Here is a 21289-nt window from a genome sequence, read left to right as displayed (position 1 = left end):
CTCGTGTCTGTGTCACCCTGGTGTCTGTGTCACCTTGTGTCTGTGTCACTCTGGTGTCTGTGTCACCCTCGTGTCTGTGTCACCCTCGTCTCTGTGTCACCTTGGTGTCTGTGTCACCCTGGTGTCTGTGTCACCCTGTGTCTGTGTCACCCTGTTGTTTGTGTCACTCTGGTGTCTGTGTCACCCTGTGTCTGTGTCACCCTGTGTCTGTGTCACCCTCGTGTCTGTGTCACTCTGGTGTCTGTGTCACCCTGTGTCTGTGTCACCCTGGTGTCTACGTCACCCTCGTGTCTGTGTCACCCTGGTGTCTGTGTCACTCTAGTGTCTGTGTCACCCTCGTGTCTGTGTCACTCTGGTGTCTGTGTCACCCTCGTGTCTGTGTCACCCTGGTGTCTGTGTCACCTTGTGTCTGTGTCACCCTCGTGTCTGTGTCACCCTGGTGTTTGTGTCACCCTGTGTCTGTGTCACCCTGGTGTCTGTGTCACCCTGGTGTCTGTGTCACTCTGGTGTCTGTGTCACCCTGTGTCTGTGTTACCCTGTGTCTGTGTCACCCTGTGTCTGTGTCACCCTGGTGTCTGTGTCACTCTGGTGTCTGTGTCGAGACGCATCAGTGCGGCTCCCAAGTTGCTCCAACGCAAGGAGCGCACAGATCGAGTCTCGCCACGTGACGGCGCAAAACGTCAGCACCACTCCCTCCTTCCCCCAGCCAACACCCCGATCCTCATTTACAGAAACCACCCACCAGCCCGTCCCCTCCCGCCGTCCACTCCACACGGGGCTGAGCACAAAGCGAGCGGGCCGATCTCCGTCACTTGCGGACGGACGCACTCTCGCATACCCGCGCGCTCCGCTCCGCTCTCGCCGACGGAGGAGAGCAGCGCTTAGAGGAAGGAAGGAAGGGGCGTGCGGAGAGACGGGCAAAGAGCCATCGGGTCGGGCGGAGAGAGGAGAGGAGGCGAGCCATGCTAGACCCGTCTTCGAGCGAGGAAGAAGGGGATGATGTGTGCGAGGAGGAGCATCCAAGAGCCGGCATGCGCGGCGACTCCCGCATCGCCGAGAGCTCCGCGGCCGCTCTCATGCCGCCGGGCGCCTCTCCCGGCTCCGCCATGTCGCCGGGGCTCTCCAAGGCAGCCGTGGCGTCGGCGGCTTCAACAGCAGCGGCGGCGGCGGGAGCGTCGTCGGCAGGAGGAGGAGGAGGTGGTGGAGGTGCTGGTGGAGGTGGTGCTGGTGGTGGTGGTAGTGGGGGCGCCGCGGCGGCGGTCGGTGCGGGTGGCCCGACCGGCGCGGTGAGAGCGCAGGTGGGGCTGGGGTCCGCCTCTGGGTCCGCGTCCTCGGGATCGGTGGCCGGGGCGGGGGCCCTGAGCGCCAGCGTTAGCCTGGCGAGCGTCGGGGTGGGGGCCCCGGCCGCCGGGAGGCCCGGCAGCCCGAGCCCGTCGCTGGGAGGCGAGCGGGACGAGTTGGACCGGCTGCGGCGGGAGGACGACGAGCGCAAGCGGCGGCTGCAGATCTACGTGTTCGTGCTGCGCTGCGTGGCGTACCCGTTCAACGCGAGGCAGCCCACGGACATGGCGAGGAGGCAGGCCAAGGTGAGCGTCTCGTCGCCGCGCGGTCCGCGTGGTTGTGTGTGGGGAGCGGTGGTGCAGCGGTTAGCGTCCTGCGCCGCTTCACACGACGGCGAACCGGGTTCGATTCGCCGCTCACCGCCAACACCGGCGACGATTGTCTGAACCGCTCCTGGGCCTCCCCCAGGTCGACTCGGCCTCAAATTAGTACCCGGCGCGGTGTGTGGTAAACATCGCCACTGGGGAGACAAAGGCGGCCGGGCGTGGTGCTGGCCACCCACCCATCTCGTGTGCCGTGCTAGCCTTAATAGGTGCTCGCTGACAGCACTTGCCCCAGCAGTCTGTTGACGCTATACAGAAGATCTTTGTTTTGTCTGTGTGGTTGTGTATGGGGGGGGTGCAGTGGTTCGCGTCCTGCCCTACCAAACCTGACGGCGACCCAGGGGAAATTCCTGCTCACAACCAATGATAGTAGAGGTTCCAGTCCTCCTCTAAGGTTCGCTCGTCCTAAGTTGAATGCCTAGTGCGGTGTGTGTATACATCAAAGCCGGCGAGACAAAGGCGGTCGGGTGTGCTGCTGGTCATCTATGTACTGTGCTTGCCTTCATATGTGTTCCCTAACAGCACTTGTCCCAACAATCTACAACGCCTACACAGATGTTTGTCCTAAAATGTTTTACGTGTGCTTGTGTGTGCGTGTCTGTTCATCTGTACGTGTGTGTGTGTGTATCTCTATCATTCTGTATCTGTGTGCAAGTGTTGGTGTGTATCTGTGTCCGTGTATCTGGATCGAGTATTTCTGTTTGCAGTCTTGTGTAACTGTGCAGTCTATATCTGTGTGTGTGTGTGCAATGTGTGTATGTCCGCGTGGATCTCCGTATCAAAGTTTGCAGTGTGCCTGCGTATCTCTGTCGGTATACGTGTTTGTATTTCCTGTGTGTCTATGAGTGTGTTTGAGTGTTTGTGTGTGTGTACGTCTGTCTTGTATATGTGTGTATTCGCCAGTGTGCCTGTGTATCTGCATCTCTGTGTGTAGTCTGCTGTGCCAGTACGTCTGTGTACGTGTGTGTCTGTGTGTCCGTATAACCTCTTTGGGGAGCGGCGACCCGAGTTCGATTCCCGCTCACGGCCCAACACCAGTGACGACTATCTGAACCTGGGCCTCCCCTAGATAGACTCGGCCTCAAATAAGTACCTGGCACGGTGTGTAAACGCCGCTACTGGGGAGACAAAGGCGGTCGGGCGTGGTGCCGGTCACCCCACCCTCTCGTATACCATGCCTGCCTTCATAGGTGCTCGTTACCAGCGCTTGCCCCAAAAGTCTGTACAGGCTACACGGGGCATCTTTGTCTGTCTTGTGTAACCTCTACGCGCCTCTGTAGGTTACGGCAAATGCGCTTTGGCGCAGAAGCGGGGGGTCAGTCGCGGTCTTGCGCAGCTCATTGCAATGCGTCCAAGGTGAGCGTAGGGCTGCGAACGAACTCGGACATTCATTCGTTCATTGTGAATGAGTCGCGCCACTCGGTGAGAAGTGTCGTCCAATCATTGTGAGGACCACGGGGCTGTGACGTCAACGCCGCGTGGACATTTGATTTCAAATCGCGTCTCGGGAGAGGTCTACCGATGTTTCGAATCGTGGATTTTTACCGATTGTTGTCGGATCGGTGTACATGCGCGCGCTTCTGTGTGTGTGTATGCACACTTCGCGTGTGGAAGAGTGTACTTTTTATTTATTTATGAAAATTATATGCTGATGTAGCGTCGATGGCCATGGAGCGAACTGAACTTTGCACAAATATCACGATAAAAATTTACAAACGAAGCGATAAGAACGAGAAACATGTAAACAAAACTAAACTATATTTTTATTTGAGTCGCAGGCCTCCCGAAAAAAACGACATTTCGTCGGTTGGTGGAGGGACTTGCTACACATTAGTGTTTGTTTTGCACGTGCCTTTTTCACTTGAGCTCGTTCGCAATCGCTACTACCATATGACGGCTCAATGTGACCACATCTCGGAAAGCGAAGCGTGCTTTCAGCCAGGATATTGTATGGGTGACCACCACCGTGGCTTACCAGGTGTTGTACGCGCCGTGCTGCGAGGTGTGGCCAGCAGATGGCAGTGTGTAGAGTGGCACCCCCTCGCATACAGCGCGGGGCTGGGGTTATTCATTTTCTTGTCGACGTTCCAGTTTCCTCCCAAACACGAAGCCAAACTCCAATTAAAAAAAAAATTGGCCAAACATCCTCATGCAGCACTCTTCTCAAACAGTCTTGACACTCGGCGGAGATGTTTTTCTGCGTGTGTGTGCACCTGTGTCCTATGAACGTCTTTCGCACCGTACTTAGCCAACCGTGCCAATCGGGCGGTAGCGGAGGAAAGACGACAACAGCACCTAAGGACAAAAGGCAGTTCTGCGTGTTTGCTGGACAAGGAGCGTGAGCATCCATGGATTAACACAGCTGCTCAATTCGACCGAACCTCAAAGCGCCGCACCACGGCACTCCGGTGGGGTTGCAGAGGCTGCTGTGAGTGGCGTGTCTGTGATTGTCTTCTCTTCCTGCAAAGCTGATCCGTTGGCGATAATTAATTGTCAAAAGGGCCGTTGATATCGTTGACTTTTGTAATACGGCCCCGTGTACAGTAACGGCGAAGCAACGGGGGGAACACGGTAACACGTGTCGAGGATGTCCGAGGCATCCTCACGCACTCGCACCACACAGACGCGCACAATCTTCGCACTCAACATCGCACACACCAATCGCACGCACGGGAATACCACGAGACGGGGGTCAAGGGTTAAAGAGCACTGACGTCACACGCGCACGGCACGAGAGACGTCGGATTCGGAAGGGGTGCGGAGATCGAAGGCATTGGGAAGTGGCGGCGGAGATGGATTGTTTAAAGGGCGCGGTGAAACGCGTGTTCGAGGTTGGTTTGAGGAGCGAGTGTGGATAAAGGCAGTGCTTAACCAGTCTCCGACTCCTCTTCACACGTGCATCTCATCTGCCTCGGCCTAACGCCACCGCTCGCAATGGGCCCTTGGGCCAACCCCCCCCACAACCCCCCCACAACTCCACCCTCGACGATATCCCCAAGAGATGCGCGCAGGTTTCGGAGATTGCGGCTTCTGTTTTGCTAGGAAGGGCGAGACATTTAATGAGCAAACGCACACTCGCACACCGGGGCCCATTCACTGTGGGGGGTGTGAAACGACCCATCGATTAATCGATACGGATTGAATTGATAGCCGCACAATTTGCGTAATAAAATCGCGCGTGTTCAAGAGTTGATGTCTTTTTCGATCCGTATTTGTTGTGTTTGATGGGGCCACGTTATGGTTGAACAGATGCTCGTGCAACATAAGCCACACTTTGATTTTACATCCACGCTGCACCCACCGTTACCAACACGCACTGATCAGCATGGTGAAGTATTTTGAAATACCTACCCCCCCTCCCCTCCTCCATCACCCATACACGGCATTTGGGAGATGCCTCATCCAGCAGCGGATTGACCAAACGGGCTGTGCGCGTTACATAATGTGCGTGCAATGTCACATAATGAGTAAACATCACCGTTGCAGCCACCAGAGGCGCTACCATTCACCGCTTTGTCATTCAAATGAATGTAATGGAATCTCGAACCCCTCCCCCACCCCGTGTGGCATATAATGGGACGCGATCGAATCGTCGGAGTGGCCGGAGGTCTTTCCCACACCCACGGGTTCGCTCGCTGTATTGCGAAATCAGCACCATGGACAGCTCCGCCCCACAATGCTGTAGCAATGGGACTAGCGGTAGGCAGGGTGGGTAGGGTTTGTCGCAGCGCATGGCTTTGCAATTGGTTCGTACGGTCAAAACACGTGCAATGAGACGTGCCTCTAAGAACCGGTTTACTTTTATGCAAACGATGGGGGGGGGGGGGGGGGCACACTCGGGGGCAAATCTAACAAACGAGGACATTGAAACGTGTGACAGCGCAAACGAGACGGACAGCACAAACGAGACGGACGGCACACACTAGACGCAACATTTGAAACGCCGAATGAGAACGCAAATAACGATCGAGGCAATTAGAAGGATACGAAGAAAGAATGGGATTATTGAATCGAATCTCGATTATTTATCGAATCGCTGAGGGACGGGGCGGGGGGGGGTCTTGCTTGACACCCCTGCTGGGAAGGCAGGGATTCAGGACCACGGACAGCGCCAATGAGACATTGAAGGGGTTCTCGTCCGGCTCGCGGTTCAGTGATTAATCACGATTCAGTGATTGATCACGATTCAATTTTCGAATCTATTGGCCTATTTGTACTTTCTCGCCTGTACTGTGCTTTGTGCACTCCGCATGTGTCTGTGACCTATCTTCTTTTTTCGTACGGCTGATGTTCATGTAGAGCAATGACTATAATTTACCATTGATCTGGCCTCTATACCTGTCTGTTGATGTCGAAGTCGGTCGTGAAAAGTCTTAAGCCGCTGATGAGCTGCAAGCTTTATCGGTCAGAATTCGATCAATACGTAGGCGCGTGTAAATAATAAAGACATCTGTATCAACGTGACAATCTTGTCGGGTGGTGGAGAGTTAATGGCAATGATTCATATTATTTTAAATACATTTGAATAATTATTCATGAATTTTTCAGTACATTTGAATACATTTTAATAATGGATATCTTTGCCATAAAATGACGGCGTGGCCTAACCCAAAATTATATATGGATCAATGTTTTCTCTTTCTGTATCCTGTGTACTCTGTCCCGTTTGTACCGTCTGTTTAGTCTGTACTATACGACACGGCTGTAGTGTCTGTACTTTGTGTACTTTCTGCCTCGCTAGTTCTTACACCCATGTAATTAATATCGGCCCTTGCTACTCTATAATAAAGTCCATTGCCCGAGGCGATCGCCCTGCTGTATATGCTTCTGTAGTCTGTCAGTGATATTGATGAAATTGGGGAGTGTTTTTATGTATTATTTCAGCGATATGTGTTGTTTTGTCATCAAACTGTCTGTGTTTATATCGATGTGCCCATTGGCGTGTCCACATTTGTGCTACTTTTTCAAAGTCAAACTTTGTATTGTTGCCACCAATTATGCGTGCCCAAATTGCCATGTGATGCAATAATATTTTAGATTGGACTTGCATTCGCATACCACGCATCCCGATCGTACACACACACACACCTACCACGCGAATACGGAAGCACCTTATGAACGAAGTGCAATATTTGTTTTTTGTTGTGTGGCATGACAATCTCAGGTCGTGACACAGACTGCATTTTATTAATATGATTACTACCACCACATCCAACAAGTATATGATTGGATTTTCAAGACAATGTTCTGAAGCATGCCATTGTCTGTTATGTCGTGTGTTTGTGTGTGTGTAAGTATAAGGGGAGCGATAGTGTAGTGGTTAGGGCGCTGCGAACCCGAGTTACATTTGTGCTCACGGTCAATAACGATGGCAAATATTTGAACAGGTCCTGGGCCTCTCCTTCGTCGACTCAGCCTTAAATGTGTACCTGGTATTGTGTATAAACATATGCTTTGGGGAGACAAACCCGTTCAGGTGTGGTGTTGGCCATCCACCCACCCCATCGTGAAGATCAGAACAATGACACTCGCTTGCACTTCTATGTATACAAAATATAAAGGTCAACGATCACCCGTAAGGACCTTTAACAGACTGTTGGGGCAAGTGCCCTTAGCGAGCACCGATGACGGCCAGCACCGCAAACGTGCGGAGTGGGTGGTAGTCAACACCGCGCCCGGCGGCCTTTGTCTCCCTGGTGGCGATGTTTACTACACACCGCACCGGCTACACGTACTTATTTACAAGCCCAGTCGACCTTTAGGGAGATCCAGGACGGGTCCAAATATTCACCTCTGTTATTGGTCGTGATTGGGCATTGAACATGGGACGCCGCGTTTGTAGTGCAGTGCGCTAACCGCAATTTCGCAGACGTACACATGCATGCATAATACATGTCCACACATGCATACAAAAACACAAATGTGCACGGTCACATACATGAAAACGCATCGCACGCACAAGCATGTTCACGTACGCGAGTACACAATCTGTCGACATCATCGATGTTAAGGGTGATGTCACCGCGACGGTTGTGCCAGGTTCGGTGCACTTTGAGGCCATCAAGTGAAGTGTAGAATACTCGCTGCTGCCAGGAGGTCACAGGGACAGCCAGAGGTGATCATAAGTTACCTCGGCCGAGATGATGCACCCTTCAATCTGCACACCTGCTCGATGTGGTGAGGCTTGGTGATAACAATCCCTCGATGAATGACACGTCATCGAAGGAGGCCTTTATCTAGCAGTGGATCGAGCTAGGAAGGTTGGGGGCGGGGTGGGGTGGGGGGAGGGGGGCTGCGGGGGAGAGCAGGGCTACGTGATTACTGTGCAATGTGCACACACAATGGGCCACCAAGGAGCGGGCATTGAGCTGCGATGCTGCGGCGCTCGTGAGATAAGCGGAGTGACGCACGGAGAGAGCGAGCGGCCGAGAAAAGACGAACCGAAAAAAGCAACCAATCAGAAAACGAGGTCTCTGGAGATGTGCACCCCAGGCGTAGCAGCAATCACGTGTGCGGGCGCGAGAGAGGGGGGGGGGGAGGAAAGAAGGGACAGGGATACATCGAGGAGTGTGTGTGTGTGTGTGTTTTAAGGGGTGCGGTAGTGTAGTGGCTTAGTATCGCCACGGCGCTACAAACCGGCTGACCCCGGTTCGATTGTCGCTCATGGCCCAACATTGGTGATGAAAATCTGAGCCGGTGCTGGCCATCCTATCGGTTAGCTCCGCTTTAAATGAATATCTGGCGGGGTGTGTAAAACATCAGCACTGGGGAGACAAAGACGGTCGGGCGTGGTCCTGGCCACGCCACAGGATTGGTGTGCCATGTCGACCTCAATAGCTGCTCTCTTCCAGCACTTGCCACCACTAATTCATGTCGGCTGCACGGGGGACCTTTGACTTTGCTGGAGGATGCAATGTTCCGATTCTGCCCGTTCGTGCTGTTGACTCTTGGCACGGGAGTCATGCTTGAGAGCTCCCACCAGTCGCAGCGTGCCAAAAAGTGTGTGCTCACGATAATTACTGGGGGTGTAATGGTGCATCAATTTCATAGATTAATTTCGATTCTCTCAAAGCCCATGATGACAATACGTTAATTTACAGCACCTTTGTCAATCGTCTGCTGGATGAGGGCCACCCAACCACGCCATAGCGGTCACGGTAGGGGGGGGGCGATGGTTTGTTTGGTCACAGGCGACGGTGGCTATACAAGTGGCCTGCAATCCAGCAGTGGAGGCCGCAAGGGTTGATGGACAGGACTAATGTTGTGCAACTCCCTTCCCCGTGGGTGGTGAGAGTGCCATATCCTGGCTCTCCAGCAGAAGGCGATACAGCAAGTGGACTAATTGCCATCACTTTCCATTTTTATGGGGATATAGCGTTGTTGCCTCATCGGGCAAGGCGTGCGTTTTCTCCAGAGGCTCTGATTTCCTCCTCCCACATGGTATAATAAACACAACTCATCATTAATTCGCTGAAAGCATCTTGAAATAAAAGCCAAGGAGTGGCAGGACCCTCCGGAAAAAAGGTCCCATGACTGGATGTGGCTTCCCTGGATAAAATAATGAAATAAGACATCAAATTAAGACAGTAAGAACATACTGGGCAATGTGGGCTGGTGAAGGTGGTTCCGTTAATCTCTTGCTACGGGTGTTAGCCCTAGCTAGGAGTCGAACTCTAATTTACTTGGTTTATAGGGGGCTGCGTTGTTGCCACTGAGCCACCGCTGCACCCCAAGCTCGACGATATGCTCAATAAATCACGCGTGTCATAGTTGACGGTGTTTTCGATTTTTATACAGTATATGTTATTAGGTCATGGAATAAGGGGATAATAATGCCAGTTATTTACACATCAAAGCTTCCCTTGAGTCTCAGATGGGCCCTCAATTTGGGATGTTTTGGCTAATTATGAGTGTTTGACACGTGGGAGGAAACCGGAATACTCGGCGGAAAAAAAATCTCACTACACACGCGAGAGAAAGGCACCCCGAGCTCCTGCTCAGATGGCTTCAATCCACGGGGCCGTCTGTAAATCCAGTGAGTGGACCAAACCGAATTGTGGAATGTGTCCGCGTGCTGGACTGCCATCTGGCGCCTTGAAGCCCTCTCTTGTGACCACAGCATTTGCTAGAGGCCGCATTGTAAAACCAAAAAAAACTGATTCTTGAACTGAATCACGACCCTGAAGCGCGACGGTGAATTGGATCACCTTGCGGAGGTGAATCATTCCACTCCTAATAATAACTTTGGCATCGGGGGAGTTGCAGAGCTGACTCCGCCGAGATCCTGGGATCGAATCCAGGCGGCGGGGGCCACCCTCTGATTAAATTGGGTTCTCAAGTGTCGTGAGGTTGATGGGCTCAGCCCAGTCACCGATGACTGCCACGAAAAAAAACCCCATCAAGTAAACTAGTACCTGCACTTCGTTTGGCTATAAACTCCAGCTCTGAGAATTGAACATATCAGTTCGATTCTCATGCGACGAGCGTTCGCTCTCTGTGGCAGAGTGGCTGGCAAAGTGCTGCCCCTCCCCTCACCACTCCCCCCCCCCCCCCGTGTGGTCCCAGAGGTCACTTGAAGGGAGCTGAGAAGTAGTTCTGGTTTGTCCGCTTCCCTGGGCGCGTTTCGTAACACAGACCGTTGCGCTGCTCTGTGAAATAAAGAAAATAGATTATTCATCTCATGACAAAATCAGAATATTTATTAATTACTGGAGAAATCCGATGAGCTATAAAGCTCTTTTTTCACAGATATCTAGTAGAGGCGGGTCACATATAACCCCGATAGTCCAATCGAGGTAAAACAATGGGGGGGAATAACAAAGCTATATATAAATAATAATCACAGGAAAGACAATTATTCTTGGAAATACTGTGCATAACTTTGCAGTATTGGCCTTAATAAGTGCTCGCTAATAGAACTTACCTCAAAATGCATAAAGTGTGGTCTCTATCTATGGGATCTTTTTGCCAGTATCCAAAAGGATGAAAAACACGAAGATGTTTTTTTCCCTTTCTGGCACGTAGAATCTGCGTGAGCACAAATGCATGACGGGCACGCGGTTGGATTCCACGTCCCCCAAATAAGATGTTCCGAGAATCGTCCTCGTTGTTTGTGTTCAATCCATTTAATTAGTTTTTTTGTGGGGAGCAGCTGTTCGGTCCATTCTGGACAAGGGTTGTGGGTGGTGGGGGTGAGATGGCTTAAGTTCTTGTGTATGGATTTAAGTGTGCGCGTACACATCCCATTACTATTGATTTATGGAGAGACGTCAGTAATTCTGCTTACAACTCGAGAAAACAAAAGTAGAACGGGTGGGGGTGGGGGGTGGGGGTGGGGGGTTGGCAATGGACCAGCGTCCTACGACGTCAACAACAGAAATCCCTTCTCCAAAACGGAGCGGGCGCATATGGTTTTTGTGGAGCAAGGCCTGATGTGCTACAAAGTAGGGCCATTGCCCGAAACGTTGCCTCCTATATAGTTTTTTTTCCTTTTAAGCTGCGCAGTGTTGTTGAAGAATCTATCGGGTTGTATGCTGATGGTGTTGCTTGTGAATGCTAATCGGAGATGCCTAATGGTGATGGATGAGTTACAATAATTTTAAAATAATAATCATCATCATCATGCTGATATTAATTGAAATCGTTTTTCATTATAACCATCGTCATAGTAGTATTCTTCAATCGAAATGTTTGCTTCCGTCATCGTCAGCAGCAGCATTCTCCCGGTCTACAGAAAGATGTCTATTGTTCCGTTTTTTTAACTCGGGAAGACAAAGTAGCGCGAGGATAGTCTGGCTTTACGATTGCCTTTCCGCACTTTGCCCCGTGTAGACCTTAGGAAGCTGCTGCCCTCCAGCCTAACGCTCATCGCACCGGGCCTGCAGTCAAGCTCACCGCCTCGTTCTCCCAGCACGGCAGTTTCCCAAATCCTTCGCGCCGCCTCTGTCCACCCGGCGGTGCAAACGGGCGCAGTCTCGGTCCGACCGGCAGGTTTCTCGCGGTGGGGTAGAGTGCGGGTAACTCCCCCACCTCTTCCCAAGACGTCTCAAAGTAGTAGCTCAAATATCCGCTCGAGCCAGGAGTCTGTGGAGCCCCCCTAGTTGGAGAGGCCCCCTTCTGCCCAGCAGCCGCCGTGAGCCGGGCAAGCCGGCAGGGCTGCGCCTTTTACCTCCCCTTTTTTTATACTCCTGAGACGGGAAGACGAGGTCTGGAGGAAGCGCGGCATTAGCTCCTCGGCAAGGGCACGCTCTGGCACGGCTCGCTCACTCGCTCGCTCGCCCCATCGATCGAGTCGGGGAAGGGGGGGACGTCTCGTTTGAGATGGGGGTCGTCCCAAACACCGTGTGTGTCCTTGAGGTGGGAGTGGGGGAGGCGTGGGGTGCTGGAGATGCCCCTTTGCTGCTGGAATCCCACGCGTTGAACGCCGCTCGGTGCAAAGCCCAGAGGCGTTCCCGAGTGTTCGGGCCCGACCCGCGTCCGACATTAATTCATTCGCGTCCTTTGTTTGACCGTGCGATAGCCCATTAAGATTGATCACCGTCGCCGTCGCCGTCGTCATCACCCCGTTTCGCGCCGCTGATCTGGGCGGCCGTGCGCAGTCACGCGGCGATGATGTCCAACCACGCGAAGGGGGTGGTGGTGAGTTTTGACGTGGGGTCATAATGGTCATTTTTGGTCGTTACTCGGGAGGCAGGTGAGGCTCCGAGTCATCACGCCGAATGTTATCGCACGAGTCTTGATGGCTGCTTTATGGCTGCGGTCACAGTCGACGACAAAGCTGACGAGCAACCAATAAGCTACGGGCGTGGGGGGGGGGGCTGGCAATTTGCAGAGGTAGGGTTAGAAGGTTAGGGGTAGAGTTAGTTCTAGTAACTGGTTAGCTAGTTGGTTAGGATTCATGTTAGTTCTCATACCACTGGGTCGTTCGCTGGTAGGTTAGAGTTACTGGTAGGGTTAATACTCGTGGCTTTCACGACCAATATGAGTACTAATAAAGGTTTTTTTTAGGTTAGATTGCGTGAGTATAAATGTGTCATACGTATACATGTGATGGGTTCAATGATGACGTCATCTTGCTCTATTTAATACCGGAAGCAGGTGCCTTGCTTCACTATTCTGGCAAATCGCCTGATGATGCTAGATGAAATTACCAGCAAAACGTCGTATTCAAATTGTTAATGTTGTGGATTTACTCTCCAATACACTGGTGGGCTGTTGTCGTAACTAATTGGCGGGTTGTTTATGTGACAAACCTTACTGGCTGTGTCGGGTGGTGGAGGGTTACGACACATTTATTTTTTTGCGATCTAAGCCAAAAACCTTTATTAGTGGGTGATAGGGTTCGTATTAGCCGTCGTCTGGCTGGCTCGTTTTATAGGGTTGTGCGTGGACTTGAATAACGCTGGCAGGTCGGCTGGTTTGTGCGGGCGAGGGGTAAGGCTATGTGCTAGTTCCTGGTGGGCTGATTGATCATGGTCGGTGGGAGAGCACATGTGGGAGCATAGAAAGTGCAGTTTAACGGCGGATTTTTGCTCTATCGCCATCACCTGCCCACCGCGTAGCCAGGCCACTGTCCGTGACAGCCTGACGTGCGCGCCACGACACCAGTCGCCCGTCCCCAGCAGCACTATCCAAGCTCCAAAACATGCTTAGCTTCCTAAATTTGGTTAGATCTTTGGGGAGGTGGTGGAGTGGGGGCATTGTGGGTGATTTGGTTATCATTTGTAATTAAGTGCATCGATGCATTGTGGGCTCAGTGCCGCATGGGGTATTAGCTGTGGAGGATGTTTTGGGGGGGGGGCTTTGTGTATGGGGATTAGGGTCGCTGTGTTGCGTTCTGCTGAAGTTGCTCTTTCAAGCGCTGATCGATGTCTGTGCATGCGTTTGTGCGTATGTGTGCATTAACCCCACCCCTCAGTCCTCATTCGTCTGCTGGTGAGCATAATGCAAATTGCCTCTGACCAAATCGCCCTGAATGCACCCGATCTTGTCGCATCAAGGAAGCCGAGTTAGGACTTGGATGAATGGGAGACTGCCCCGAGAATACCAGGCTTGGCTCGCGAAGTGATCTGGTAGGGTCCAGCGCAGAAGTGGGTTCTGGAATCTATCCGAGTGAAGTTTTGTGAGCCTGTCCGGTTTTCTTCCGTGGGGGTGAATACACGTTAATGGGCCCTCCTATGGAAGAATCTTAAGATCCGCAGAGGCTTTTCCACGTAATAAAAAGCCACACGGAGCGGGGCGAGTCTTTGTCCGCATCACCCACAATGCACCTGATCTCGTCACATTTCAGAAGCTAAGCCGGATTCCCACAGGGCGTGCGGGAGTGCCACTGCACGGGTCTTGGACTGTGATGAACTATAAACACACTTTTTTCTATTAAACTATAAAAAAAAAAATATTTTACCAGGTAAGGCCCACTTAGCTAAAAAGCTCTTTTTTTTAAGAATCGACCTGGCCACAAATAATAGCTCATTCAAGTGGCTTATGTGGAAATGTATTGCGGCCAAATACTCTGAACGCATGTTTCTAAATGTGGAGGAAAAAAACCGGAAGACCAAGAGAAAAATCTCCACAATTCTATGCCCCCACTTGTCTGGGTTCACCAGCAAGCACTGAGCAGCGACGTGAAAAACAGCTCAAATGACCCCCCCCCCCACACCAAGATCCGCATGGCGTGAGGAGAAGCCCCCATCATCCAGAGCAGTATATTGCCTCCAGGGTCGTGTGTGTTTATTTTTACCTATAAACGTCATTTTTTGTCTGTCTGTCTGTCTGCGTGTGGACGAAACTTGCGAAGGATTTGGCTCGCGAACCGTGGGGTATACGTTTAAAAACAGTACCCAGGTACCACGCCATAAGCCCCGTGGTGAGCCAGCGCTATTCGAATTTCGCATCCGTCATCTTTAAAGTAGTCAAATGACCAATTTAGTGCTATTATTTCTTATATTACGCCGCTCAGCACGCGCCAAAGCACGCATCTGCGCATGCGCGACGAAGCCGAGCCGTGGTTGCCCCTGGCAACGCGCATGCGTTCGGTGGGAGGGGTCGGGGGGAATTCTCATTTGCGTAAAAAATGCAACAAAAAATACACAACGCTGAGGTAAATTATTCAAAGTGTAATGTCCTCTTCTCTCCCCCCCCCACCACAATGTGTGCACTTACTACTATAGGGTCGGTAGATACTAATATTATAGCGCTTAGATACTATTATTTTAGAGCGGGCGGGGGGATGGTGGGGGGGGGGGGGTAGCAGCCCAGCCCCCAGCCTACCAAGGTGCCACCTGGGCCGGCTGGGCAATCTAGGCAAGGCCGGGGGCCTTTGCACGGGACTAGGCCTCACGACGGCACTCTGTAAAGTTAGTAGTTTGTGCTATGGAGTTGATATATACTGCTATACAGTCAGCATGTACTACTGTAGTGATAGCAGGTACCACCACAGTCAGTATGCACTGCTGTAGTCAAAGCAGGTATCACCACAGTCGGTATGCACTGCTGTAGTGATAGCAGGTACCACCAGAGTCGGTATGCACTGCTACAGTGATAGCAGGTTCCACCACAGTCGGTATGCACCGCTGTAGTGATGATAGATACTGCTATCGAGTTGGTAGATACAAACTATAGCGTTAGTAGATACTAAAGCAGTCATTTTCTTACTGTAGTGATAGTAGATACTGCTATCGAGTTGGCAGATACTACTATAGAGTCAGGAGATAGTACTCCAATCAGTAGATACCATTATGGTCAGTAGATACATGCTACAGTCAGTAGATACATGCTACAGTCAGTAGATACTACTATACAGTCAGTAGATACTGCTATCGAGTCAGTAGATACTGCTATCGAGTCAGTAGATACTACTGTATAGTTAGTAGATACTACTACTCACAGTAGATACTACTATGGTCAGTAAATACTACTAGTCCGTAGAAACTACTATAGCTTCAGTAGTTACTACTGCAGAGTTAGTAACTATAGTCAGTGGATACTACTGTAGAGTCAGTATTTACTAAAATAGAGTCGGTAGATACTACTGCAGTCAGTAGATGCCACTACGGTCAGTAAATACTGCTAAAGTCAGTAGATACTACTATGCAGTCCGTAGATACTACTACTGTCAGTAGAAACTACTGATTGATACTACTATAGCCAGTGGATGCTACTATACTTATTAGATACTCCTATAGAGTCGGTAGATACTTCTATAGAGTCGGTAGATACTCCTATAGAGTCGGTAGATTCCACTACAGTCAGTATTTTCTGCTGCAGAGTCAGTAGATACAACTCACTCTGTTGTATGTAGGGTGTGTAGGTATCTATACCTACGCGGGGGTAAAAATATTTTTTGAGTTGGGGGGTCGATATTTTTGGGAAACCTTTTAGATCAACTATTTACCACCTCACTTTCTATAACTTTTTGGACTTCTGCAAGCCTCTTTTAATTTTGTTGGTAGAGAAATGAATAAACGGCCCACCGGGCTTTCACAATAGCTTAGTATTTGTGTTTTGAATTATATTTTTCGCCCGGGCAATGCCGGGTACTTCCCACTAGTATGTATATTTGTTGAACGTCTTTCGCCCCTTACGTAGCCAACCGTGCGGGTGAAGGATAACGGAACTCAATGGGACTCTGCCACCTGGGTCTGTCCCGTAACCTCCTGGCAGTAAGCCTTCGACACTTCACGGTGGCCTTGAAGTGCACACAGCCTGGCACATGCTGCCGTGGTGACATCACCGCCACTTGGCGGCGAATGGCGGCGGTTTCCGTCATCGTCCTGCCCTGGCACGAACGCCACGTTTGCAAGCGCATGTTCATCTTGCGCTGGGCGCGTTGCGCGCGAATGAGCGTAGCGCGCCGCCTGCCTCCGCAGTTCGGAGTCGCGAGTCCCGGAGCTCGTCTCCCGTGCCGCTCCCGCGCGGCCGCCGCCGATGTCAATGCCGCCCCGTTTGCGATGCGGACGTCTTAATTAATAACCCGCTCCTTATTTTCGAGCCAGTGCCACGTAATTAACTCGAGCAGCCCCCCCCCCCCTCCCTGAACGAAGACACCCGGGCGGCGGGCGCGTGGAGAGACGCAAGACAAAATGAGACGATGACGGTAATTAAAACGGAGGCGGATACCACGGCGCGGTGGAACGCGCTCACGACACGGCACAAGGGTGGGCGCCGCAGCCAAGAAACATGGAGCGAGAGAGGGTGGTGGCGGCGGTGGCGGTGCAGCGGTTAGCGTGCGGCACTGCAAACCCGGCAACCCCTTGTCGATTCCCGCTTGTGACCAATAATAGCGGAAAATATTTCAACTGGCCCTGGGCCTCGCCGAGGTTGGCTCCACCTCAAATGAGTACTTGGTGAAATGTTTAATCATCGCCACTTGGGGATAGAGGCTGGGCGTGGTGCTGGCGACCCACCCACGCGTAAGCCGTGGCAGCCTTCGTAGGTGCTCGCGAACATCACTTTCCCCAACAGTCCATTAAGGCTATACGGGAGGGATATTTGTCTTTGGCGGCGGCAGCAGTGGTGATCCCCGTGGCCCGGCGGAGAGACGCTGAGAAGGCGTGCGGCACGAAGAACAAACGCATGCCACTGGCTCCTGCGCGCTGCTCCTGCTCCCTGTGGGGATTCCTGTGATGTGCTGCAGAAGGGCGTCTTGTTATCCCGAGACCCCCACGGAGCCAGAAGTGTTGGATTAAACGCGATTTAAGATTTCTAAACGACATTTTATTATTTTAGGAGGCGGCCGAGTGCTGATGAAGTCAGGTCGTCGAGCCGGCTGATCACAGACCTCGGGTTTACATCTGGGTTGTGTCTAAACTGGGTTCTCAAGAGCCACAGAGGCTTTCCAGGGTAAATAAGAGCGGTACGTAGAGGCGAGCCTTTGTCTGCCTCGCCCAGAATGGACCCGATCTCATCAGATTTCGGAAGCTAAGCTGGGGTAAGCTTGGATGGTGCTGGAAGGGCACCACGAAGCTCATCGGGTTGGCACGGAGCCTGCGGGACTGGGTTACAACAGCATGGGCTTTGCGGACTGTTGATTTATATTCCTCCACCGCCGAGTGAGTTGAAGGTCTCAGCCTGATAGGCAAAAATCAATTGTATATATAAAAAAAAATCTTGCAGAATTTGCGTTTTCAGCCAAATTTGGGTAAAGAGGATTTAAATGTTTGGTTTTGTTGACTTGCGGCGGACGCTACTTTGCGGGGGCATTAAGATCCGCGGCCTGAGTGTGGGTAAAGAGATCATGAAAGGCAACAAGAGCAGCATACGAATAACCCCAAGAAAGAATGTTTTAATCGGTGTGCATATTTCCGGCACATGACATATGGATATGTACCATGGCAGAAAAAGACATGCAGATAAATATCTGAACAATACATGGAGAGGTCTCATTATCCAAAGTCCCGCTGCCACAGTGCGAGCAGTTTTTTTTGGTAATGTGTTGAGATTTGAAAGCTGCATTCGTTTTTCTTCACGGTATTTAGGAAGGCAGAGCGTTGAGCCAGAACCGTTAACGTCCTGGGTTTGAATTTGGGTTTCGGCCACCTGCGATTAAACGGGGTCCTCAAGTCTGGTCGAGTTCCAGGTCCCAGGCTGGCATAAGGATAGTTGCGCAAAAAAAAAACCCGTCGCATTATCTGCACCCGAATTCGACTCAAGTCCAGGAGATGAGAATTTTAAGTTTTGGTTGTTGTTGATTGGTCACGAGAACTGTTTGCATAGCGACAGAAGGTCGCATGTGTGTACGCGCGCACGTGCACGCGCGCATATAACGATGCCGCGGGAAGCGACTTCAGAAATCATCCTCTGTCGCCGTCGTCTTCCGAGGCCGTTCTCTAAGACGGGGTGATGCACTGCTTACCACGGAGTTCCAAATGGGATATTTCATCTCTTTTTACACGAAAACCAATCGCACAGTTGGAAGAGTGAACAATAGAAATGTTAAGATTTTTGTGTCCGTTGCAATCGTGTATTTTTTTTGTCACCTTAAATAGGGACGTTAACCTTTTGCAATAGTTCGGCGACTTGGCGATCTGAGCGGCGTTTGGAGGACGCCAACGCTCGTCCTCTGAGTTCACTCGGCGTTTATTTTATTTTTTTATGAAAAAAGTTTTTTATTATTACATTTTCATGTCACTCCTTAAATATTCCGCTTAATCATCCGGCGCTGTAACGCGGCCAAGAGCCCGCGGGGGAGTTAATTTTTATTCCGTACGACGTGACAAATGCAGTTAAACAGAACCAGCCATCCACGTTACATTTTTTGTCATTTTTAAAAATAAATTTGTCATTGCACTGCTACAGTAAGGGAAATAAGTATTTGATCCCCTGCTGATCTTGTACGTTTGCCCACTGACAAAGAAATGATCAGTCTATAATTTTAATGGTAGGTTTATTTGAACAGCGAGAGACAGAATAACAACAACAAAATCCAGAAAAACGCATGTCAAAAATGGTATAAATTGATTTGCATTTTAATGAGGGAAATAAGTATTTGATCCCCTCTCAATCAGAAAGATTTCTGGCTCCCAGGTGTCTTTTATACAGGTAACGAGCTGAGATTAGGAGCACACTCTTAAAGGGAGTGCTCCTAATCTCAGCTCGTTACCTGTATAAAAGACACCTGTCCACAGAAGCAATCAATCAATCAGATTCCAAACTCTCCACCATGGCCAAGACCAAAGAGCTCTCCAAGGATGTCAGGGACAAGATTGTAGACCTACACAAGGCTGGATTGGGCTACAAGACCATTGCCAAGCAGCTTGGTGAGAAGGTGACAACAGTTGGTGCGATTATTCGCAAATGGAAGAAACACAAAAGAACTGTCAATCTCCCTCGGCCTGAGGCTCCATGCAAGATCTCACCTCGTGGAGTTGCAATGATCATGAGAACGGTGAGGAATCAGCCCAGAACAACACGGGAGGATCTTGTCAATGATCTCAAGGCAGCTGGGACCATAGTCATCAAGAAACAATTGGTAACACACTACGCCGTGAAAGACTGAAATCCTGCAGCGCCCGCAAGGTCCCCCTGCTCAAGAAAGCACATATACATGCCCGTCTGAAGTTTGCCAATGAACATCTGAATGATTCGGAGGACAACTGGGTGAAAGTGTTGTGGTCAGATGAGACCAAAATGGAGCTCTTTGGCATCAACTCAACTCGCCGTGTTTGGAGGAGGAGGAATGCTGCCTATGACTCCAAAAACACCATCCCCACCGTCAAACATGGAGGTGGAAACATTATGCTTTGGTGGTGTTTTTCTGCTAAGGGGACAGGACAACTTCACCGCATCAAAGGGACGATGGACGGGGACATGTACCGTCAAATCTTGGGTGAGAACCTCCTTCCCTCAGCCAGGGCATTGAAAATGGGTCGTGGATGGATATTCCAGCATGACAATGACCCAAAACACACGGCCAAGGCAACAAAGGAGTGGCTCAAGAAGAAGCACATTAAGGTCCTGGAGTGGCCTAGCCAGTCTCCAGACCTTAATCCCATAGAAAATCTGTGGAGGGAGCTGAAGGTTCGAGTTGGCAAACGTCAGCCTCGAAACCTTAATGACTTGGAGAAGATCTGCAAAGAGGAGTGGGACAAAATACCTCCTGAGATGTGTGCAAACCTGGTGGCCAACTACAAGAAACGTCTGACCTCTGTGATTGCCAACAAGGGTTTTGCCACCAAGTACTAAGTCATGTTTTGCAGAGGGGTCAAGTACTTATTTCTCTCATTAAAATGCAAATCATTTTATAACATTTTTGACATGCATTTTTCTGGATTTTTTTGTTATCCTGTCTCTCACTGTTCAAATAAATCTACCATTAAAATTATAGACTGATAATTTCTTTGTCAGTGGGCAAATGTACAAAATCAACAGGGTATCAAATACTTTTTTCCCTCACTGTAGTTCTTTTCTTTGTTACCATACTCAGCCACGCTCGCCAGTGAGGGTTTGTGAATGGACAACCCCAATGTCCCGTTGAGATAACACTTCACTTCCTAGGGTGGCCGGGACCTGGAATCAGACGAGATTGTGAATCACAATTGTAATTGTAGGAGTCGTAATACATTGCAATTTCGATGTAATTGTAATCTCCGCTACCAATGCTGTTGCAATTGTAACCATGATTGACCCCAGGTCTGCCGATTTAATCCAACTCTGTCCGCCTGGTTCAGGGTTCAGTCCCGCTGATCACCACACCACCACTCCTTTGCAATTTATTGATAGTCATTTTAAAACATTGCAAATATTTGCTGTAATAAACGATTTCCTTACCTGGCACACCGCATCCAGGACACGTCTTGCTATGGGCTGTGGCTACTACAAGTCACAGGCCACATAATCCCGGCTACCGGCAACCCGGAAAACATATCTGCATCTGCACACCACATCCAGTATTCCTCTCGCTATGGACCAAGGCTACAGCTACTACTGCTGCTCCTCGTCCTGCAGTCTACCAGCAACTCGGAAAATATTCGCTGAGAAATTAATCCCTGGCGGCGGCCTCACAAATGACGCCACGTGCTGTTCGGCATCCACTGGGGCGCAACGCGCTTGTTAAAAGGTAACGGCAGTCGCTGAAGCCGGTTGTAGGCGAACGGCGGAGAAGAGATGGGTCCCGGGAGGAGCAGAGT

At 50.8% G+C, this 21289-nt stretch overlaps 1 protein-coding gene across 1 annotated transcript in view; it reads left to right on the top strand.

Annotated features, from left to right (window-relative positions):
• Positions 1–376: 376 nt before the first annotated feature.
• Positions 377–21289, top strand: part of LOC116949305 (calcium-dependent secretion activator 1-like) — a 120806-nt gene continuing 99893 nt past the window's right edge. The window contains exon 1 of the mRNA XM_076072105.1: positions 377–1586. Coding sequence (XP_075928220.1) covers positions 963–1586 — 624 coding nt within the window. The 5' untranslated portion in view covers positions 377–962. The remainder of the gene's footprint in view (positions 1587–21289) is intronic.

Source organism: Petromyzon marinus, chromosome 36 (genome assembly GCF_048934315.1).
Source record: "Petromyzon marinus isolate PM22_M1 ecotype Great Lakes invasive population chromosome 36, UKy_Petmar_22M1.pri1.0, whole genome shotgun sequence".
NCBI classification, from domain to species: domain Eukaryota; kingdom Metazoa; phylum Chordata; class Hyperoartia; order Petromyzontiformes; family Petromyzontidae; genus Petromyzon; species Petromyzon marinus.
Note: the sequence above shows the minus strand (reverse complement) of the source record. Positions and strands in the feature narration are given on the sequence as shown.